At 40.2% G+C, this 8,218-nt stretch overlaps 1 protein-coding gene across 1 annotated transcript; it reads left to right on the top strand.

Annotated features, from left to right (window-relative positions):
* The first annotated feature begins 2,391 nt into the window (after positions 1-2,391).
* On the top strand, positions 2,392-7,734 carry LOC139550753 (melanocortin receptor 4-like). The gene has a single exon (XM_071361875.1). The coding sequence runs from the start codon at positions 3,134-3,136 to the stop codon at positions 4,154-4,156; it is 1,023 nt and encodes a 340-aa protein (XP_071217976.1). The 5' UTR covers positions 2,392-3,133; the 3' UTR covers positions 4,157-7,734.
* Positions 7,735-8,218: the final 484 nt, after the last annotated feature.

Genomic DNA, 8,218 nt, shown 5'->3' with positions numbered 1-8,218 from the left:
ATTATCAACATAAAAAAACACGTCTTCCCATCTCGAGGTTAACCTTTCTAGGACATGCATTCCGCTAACGGAACCCCTAACAACATTCCGCTGAAAAGGCAGCGCGGGAAATTCAAAAATATTTTTTAGAAGTATGTAACTTTCACACATTAACAAGTCCAATACAGCAAATGAAAGATAAACATCTTGCTAATCTACCCATCGTGTCCAATTAAAAAAAATAAAAAAATAAAAAATAATAATTTTACAGCGAAAACACAACATATGATTATGTTAGATCACTGCCAAGTCCAAAAAACACACAGCCATTTTCCCAGCCAAAGATAGGAGTCACAAAAAGCAGAAATAGAGATAAAATGAATCACTAACCTTTGATGATCTTCATCAGATGACACTCATAGGACATCATGTTACACAATACATGTATGTTTTGTTTGGTAATGTGCATATTTATATCCAAAAATCTCAGTTTACATTGGCGCCATGTTCAGAAATGCCTCCAAAATATCCGGAGAAATTGCATAGAGCCACATCAAATAACAGAAATACTCATCATAAACTTTGATGAAAGATACATGTTTTACATAGAATTAAAGATACACTTGTTCTTAATGCAACCGCTGTGTCAGATTTCAAAAACTTTACGGAAAAAGCAAACCATGCAATAATCTGAGATGGCGCTCAGATATAAACAACATTTCTCCGCAATGTTGCAGTCAACAGAAATACGAAATTACATCATAAATATTCCCTTACCTTTGATCTTCATCAGAATGCACTCCCAGGAATCCTAGTTCCACAATAAATTGTTGTTTTGTTCGATAATGTCCATTACTTATGTCCAAGTAGCTACTTTTGCTAGCATGTTTAGTACACATGTCCAAACGCTCGCGCAGGTCCAGGCAAACGTCGGACGAAAACTTCAAAGTTATATTACAGGTCGAATAAACTTGTCAAACTAAGTAGAGAATCAATCTTCAGGATGTTGTTATCATATATATTCAATAACGTTCCAACCGGAGAATTCCTTTGTGTCTACAGAAGTAATGGAACGCAAGACGATATCATGTGGAATGTGCGTGACCAGGAATTGGCACTCTGCCAGACCACTGACTCAAACACCTCCCATCCGGCCCCACATCACAGTGGAGGATTCATTCAACGTTCTACAGACTGTTGACATCTAGTGGAAGGCGTAGGAAGTGCAAACAGATCCATATCTTACTGGGATTTCAATAGGCGCTGAGTTGAAAATCGACCCGCTTCCTGTTTGGATTTTTTCTCAGGTTTTTGCCTGCCATATGAGTTCTGTTAAACTCACAGACATCATTCAAACAGTTTTAGAAACTTCAGAGTGTTTTATATCCAATAGTAATACTATGCATATATTAGCATCTGGGACAGAGTAGGAGGCAGTTCACTCTGGGCACGCTATTCATCCAAAGTGAAAATGCTGCCCCCTATCCCTAAAAAGTTAAATAAAAACATTCCTGTAGTAAGTGCCTATTAAGTGCCAAATGAAGTAACAGGGTTGACGATTTAATCATAAATCAGCCATAAATCCTCTCATGACTGGGGGAAGGGAAGCTTGTTGTGTGCAACAGGGAGTGGCAATTGAATGCAAAAAATTGAATTGCTAAAACATTTCTAGCCTGTCTATCTATGGGTAACAGGATTGATGTGTTGTGCTTGACCAGCTCAGTTTTCCATGACAAAACACCGGAAAATGGCCAAAAAGAGTAGAACCAGCATATCTGCTTTTACACTGATTTAAATTGTCAATGTTTCTATTGAAATAAATATTTAAAAAGGAATCGCTTCACCAGATTAAAATGAGAGTTCAGTTCACGTAACAGTGTTCACATTAAAATGAGGGACATACAGTACGTAAATGAATCACTAATCACATTAAATAAGTAATACTCTTCAGAAATGGCTTTCTCAAAGCAACAAAATAACTAGTGCTTTACAATGAATTTTCAGATTAAGTGGATTGAAATCTACATAGAAGTGACACAGGGTTGAAGTATATTGACACTTCAGCAAGCCTTCTCTCCATGTGGTCTATATTAAAGGGCACTTCATTTAATATAGCAGAGTTTTAAAATGTTAAATTGGTGCACAATTTCTACTTAAAATATCAAAGGGATGCAAAAGGAACTCTTTTCGTTGGACGACCCGGGTGTGATTAATTTTAGGACAAACGGGGAGGTTGTCTGGGGATGAATGACAAGACTACAGAGCATGTCCAGTAGATCTGACTGCTTGAAACATAGTGGTAGGTAGGATACAGTTCCTAAATGTTATTGATACACTTACGTAAATCACCCCTATGAATGCTTTTCAAAAGACCTCGATCAAGACTCACATTTCTGACATTAACAAAACCATCAATTTGATTAAATTGACACATGCCCCAAGGACAACCTGTATGTGCTGAAGTGAGGTGCAGCAGGGCTATTCATACCTCTCTCAGACCAAGAACACTCTCCAGATGTGATTCCCACCCTTGTAAGCACTCCCCCATTGGCTGAGAGATGGGGAGGAGTCAGGGATGAGAGTGCTGAGGGGTGTCTATAGGAAAAGTGAGAATGATTCTGTTAAGTGAAGCTCTGGCTGGCTAGCTGTGCTTTAATACCTTTTCTTTCAGTTAGTGACTCAAACTCTCGGGACTCACTCACAGACACACACCCCCATTCAACCTCCATCTATTTTTCACAATTTCTGCCTCCCTCCCTGTCTCTCTCTCCCAATCTCCTTCTCTCCCCTCTCGCGTCCACCTCTCTCTCTCTCTCTCTCTCTCTTTCCCTGTTCTCTCCGCGCTCTCTTTCTCAGACCTCTCTGGCTGAAGCTGTGGTAAATAGATGGCAGCGTGAGACCAGAGGATGATAAGGCTTTCCTGCCTGTAGAGTCAATGCCAGAAGTAGAGTCAGACGGGCGCCTGTGGTCACGTATCGGACTACCTCCCAGTGTTTCAGACTTTACTTCACTGCCCAGTGTCTGCATGGCATTCAAAGCTGGAGCTTGAAGTAAGCAGCTCCTCATTAGGCACAGAAACCCTCTAGACGGATTAAGGGAATAATGAAGAAAGAAGTAAACTAAAGAGTACTGACTGAAGAGATCCGACAAAACAATGAATGCCACGCACCAGCATCACCATGGATCATTTCACCTATGGAACCACAGCTCTGGAGCTCCGCCTCTTAGCCATCAGAGGCATCAGGCCGGGGCGGAGAGACACCATGGTTCGTCTGGGTGTTACGAGCAGCTGCTCATCTCCACCGAGGTCTTCCTCACGCTGGGCATCGTCAGCCTGCTGGAGAACATCCTGGTCATCGCCGCCATCATTAAGAACAAGAATCTGCACTCTCCCATGTACTTCTTCATCTGTTCCCTGGCCATGGCCGACATGCTGGTCAGCGTCTCCAACGCCACAGAGACCATCGTTATGGCAATGATCACCGACGGAAATCTGGGGATTGGTGGCGGCGTGATCAAGAGCATGGACAACGTGTTTGACTCCATGATCTGTAGTTCCCTGCTGGCGTCTATCTGGAGCCTGCTGGCCATCGCCGTGGACCGTTACGTGACCATCTTCTACGCGCTGCGCTACCACAGCATCATGACCACGCGCCGGGCCGCCGCCATCATCACCAGCATCTGGACCTTCTGCACCGTGTCGGGCGTCCTCTTCATCGTCTACTCGGAGAGCACTACTGTCCTTATCTGCCTTATCATCATGTTCTTCAGCATGCTGGTGCTCATGGCCTCGCTGTACGTCCACATGTTCATGCTGGCACGCCTGCACATGAAGAGGATCGCCGTTCTGCGGGGCAACGGCCCCATCTGGCAGGCAGCCAACATGAAGGGGGCCATCACCCTCACCATCCTCTTGGGGGTGTTCATAGTGTGCTGGGCTCCTTTCTTCCTCCACCTCATCCTCATGATCTCCTGCCCTAGGAACCCCTACTGCGTGTGCTTCATGACCCACTTCAACATGTACCTCATCCTCATCATGTGTAACTCTGTCATTGACCCGCTGATCTACGCCTTCAGGAGCCAGGAGATGAGGAAAACCTTCAAGGAGATCTTCTGCTGTTGGTATGGTCTCGCCTCTCTGTGTGTCTCTCTGTGTGAAATGCCCAGCAGATACTGAATCTTATGGAGATACTGCATGTGAACTGTTTAGGGAGAATGTGAACAGTTTAAAAGAAACATAATTATATTATTTGTAAATAAGGACATATTTTTGTCTTGCCTCATGATCCAAATAAGAATTGCAAAATTGTTTAACATGCCTAAGGTAACTACAGGTAACTGCCAAAATAATGGAAACACCAACATAAAGTGTCTTACTAGGTTGTTGAGCCACCACGACACACCACGAGCCACCAGTTTCAATGCGCCTTGGCATAGATTCTAGAAGTGTCTGGAACTCTAATGGATGGATGCGACACCATTCTTCATGAGAAATTCCATAATTTGGTGTTTTGTTGATGGTGGTGGAAAACTGTCTCAGGCGGCGCTCCAGAATCTCCCATAAGTGTTCAATTGGGTTCAGATCTTTTGATTGAGACGGCCATAGCATATGGTTTACATCGTTTTCATGATCATCAAATCATTCAGTGACCACTCGTGCCCTGTGGATGGGGGCATTGTCATCCACTCCCATCAGGATAGAAATGATTCGCCATAGGTTGACGGTAATCACTATTTATTGGCGTTTACCTTGGGTTGAGTGGACCTAAACCATGCCAGGAAAATGCACCCCACACGATAACCGAGCCGCCAGGACCCTCATTTACTCAAGTGTTTCCATTATTTTGGCAGTTTCCTGTACATGTAGATAGATTTATCTCAATATCAAAAAAATTGTCAACAAATGGCATGGCTATCAGTACATGGAGATGTTTGGGAATTGTTAGATACTGTCTTGCTGTTTGCTCTCTAACACCCTGAGAATATTTAGAAAGACAGGAAGAGATATTGCTATGAAATATTGTTTCCTTGATATGTGCAAGTACAATGCATCACAGTGCTGTAGTCTTTGCATGTTATTTAGGATAATAACTTTCCAAATGCAGTGAGCTCCAAGTATTGGGACAGTGTCACCTTTTTGTTGTTGTTTTGGCTCTGTACTCCAGCACTTTGGATTTTAAATGATACATTGACTTCGAGGTTAAAGTGCAGTCTGTCAGCTTCATTTGAGTGTATTTACATCCACATTGGGTGAACTGTTTAGAAATTACACCATGTTTTGTACATAGTCTCCCCATTTTAGGGGACCAAAAGTATTGGGACAAATTCACTTATGAGTATTAAAGTAGTCAAAGGTTTAGTATTTGGTCCCATATTCCTAGCGCTATATTAGGCCACACAGTTACAAGGATGGACCTCATATTGAAGCTTATAGAGACCCCAACTGATGTATGGAACACAAATGTTTGGTTTAGATACAAGCATCATGAAACCTCTAACACAATACATTCAGTTGGCTTGGTGAAAATCTGTTTTTTAGACCTAACTTGCTTAACATTTTTTCCATGTGGTTTCTTCCTTCACAGACTTCATGAAATTATGACCTCTTCCTAAATATTTGGTCAAATTATACATTTTGTGTATGGTTTCCTAGAAACCAAGGGTGGCTCAATTTACCCCTTTGGCTCACCCTCATGAAAAAGTACTACTGAATTACTGCACAAAACCTATTCATGCAGTATTTATTATGGATCCCCTTTAGCTGCTGCCAAGACAACAGCTACTCTTCGTGGGGTCCAGCAAAATGAAGGCAGTTATACATTTCTAAAAACATTACAATACATTCAAAACAGATTTCACAACATATTAAGTGTGTGTCCTCAGGCCCCTACTCTACTACCACATATCTACAACACAAAATGCATGTGTGTGTATAGTGTGTATGTTATCGTGTTTGTATGCATGTGTCTGTGTTTCACAGTCCCCGCTGTTCCATAAGGTGTATTTTGTATCTGTTTTTTAAATCAAATTTTACTGCTTGCATGAGTTACAGTCGTGACTATGTAAAGACTTGTAGTGAATGTGTAGTTTATGCACTACTCAAGATACACAAGTAGAATTTTGTAGTGTTCAGTAGGAAAACAGTAGTAGTGTTTCTAGTAGTAATCAGGTAGAGATTTTCACTACTTGATGTTAGTAGTAAAAAAAACTACAGCTTTTCTACACAAGGTTTTCGCGACCGCAGGAGACAAAACAGGAAGTAGTTTGGTTGTTAGCTATGTACTGTTTTTGACAATCCTGAATGTAATCATCTTCCATCCTTCATAATCCTGTCTTTCATATCCCTTATGCTGGCACCATCTGTAAGGTTAACTTTCCTTTATGTTTTATAAATACTTTAATGTCATTTATATAACTTTTTACCAGATGAAAAAGATTGCTAGCCAAAATGGCCTTGTTTGTTAGCCCCATTGAAATGGACTGTAGCTAAGTAGCCTGTGTTTTCATCATGCTAGCTAATTCGTATGTGTTTGTATGCAAATGTACAGTATGTTCATATTGTTATACTTACCCATTCTACTTACCTCTTTTGACCTGTTGCCAAAGAGGCCCTTGACATACTGTAAGAAGACTGGAGGCCATTGTTTGTAAGATTAACATTGTTAATCAAATGTTTTTCTGTGTTGTCTTATGTGACCTTTATTAGCAGTGTCACGCCCTGGCCTTAGTATTCTTTGTTTTCTTTATTATTTTAGTTAGGTCAGGGTGTGACATGGGGAATGTTTGTGTTTTGTCTCGTTTTGGGTGGTTATATGGTAAAGGGGGTGTTGGGTTTAGTGTATGGGTTTGTGTTGAGTGAATGTTTCTAGGTATGTCTATGGTTGAGTGAATGTTTCTAGGTATGTCTATGGTTGCCTGAGTGGTTCTCAATCAGAGACAGATGTCTTTCATTTGTCTCTGATTGGGAGCCATATTTAAGGCAGCCATGGGCATCATGCATTTGTGGGTAATTGTCTATGTCTAAGTGTTTAGTGTCAGCACTTATTTGTTAAGATAGCTTCACGTTCGTCAGTTTGTTGTTTTGTTTCGTTCATTTTTGTCTCTTTAATAAAAGGAGATGTATTTTTCACGCGCTGCGCCTTGGTCCTCTCTCTCTTATCAAGATGATCGTGACAAGCAGATGATGAATAATGGCTTATAATTGGTTGTCTCTTTTGCTTGTTTTTATTTTCTAAAAGGTTAAGTGGTGGAAAAATGTGGCTGCAACGCAAAAGAGAATCTGAATGAAGACAAGGCCTCAAAGGGATTAACAAAAGTGTAAATATGTAATTCATTTAAATAAAAAAATGCAATTACGTTTGTATAAGCTTATTATGTATTGTATGATTATATAACTACAGCTAATAACTTGAGGAAATAGCATGTGCACTAGTCTAGTAACCAGTGGTGTAGTACTACTTAAGTAGTTTTTTGGGGTATCTGTACTTTACTTTACTCTTTATATTTTTGACAACTTCTACTTTTACTTCACTACATTCCTAAAGAAAATTATGTACTTTTTACTCCATACATTTTCCCTGACACCCAAAAGTACTTGTTACATTTTGACAGGAAAATGGTCCAATTCACGCACTTATCAAGAGAACACCCCTTTTCATCCCTTCTGCCTCTGATCTGGTGGACACACTAAACACAAATGTTCTGTTTGTAAATTAGTGTTGTAGTGTGCCCCTGGCTATCTGTAAATAAAATAAAAAAACAAGATTGTGCTGTCTGGTTTGTATAATATAAGGAATTTGAATACTTTTAGATACTTAAGTACATTTTAGCAAATCCATTTACTTTTGATACTTAAGTATATTTAGATCCAAATACTTTTAGACTTTTACTCAAGTAGTATTTTACTGGGTGACTTTCACTTTTACTTGAGTAATTTTCTATTAAGGTATCTTTACTTTTACTACAGTATGACTTTTGAGTACTTTTCCCACCACTGCTAGTAACGTTAGTGACACAGTAGTGAAAAAGATGTCAACAGTGATTTTGAATAGACAAACAGTAGAAAATGTGTCAGTTTTCAATAGTAATTCAAGGGGTTTAAAGGGGGAAATGAAAAAGGATCTGGAGCAATTTTGTTGGGATCAATAGTGACACAACACTACACACACAAATGGCAGTATTAATTCAATAGGGATTGAGTAGACATACAGCAGTAATGGGTAGGCATTACGTAGTAATT

Source organism: Salvelinus alpinus, chromosome 23 (genome assembly GCF_045679555.1).
Source record: "Salvelinus alpinus chromosome 23, SLU_Salpinus.1, whole genome shotgun sequence".
Lineage (NCBI taxonomy): Eukaryota > Metazoa > Chordata > Actinopteri > Salmoniformes > Salmonidae > Salvelinus > Salvelinus alpinus.
Note: the sequence above shows the minus strand (reverse complement) of the source record. Positions and strands in the feature narration are given on the sequence as shown.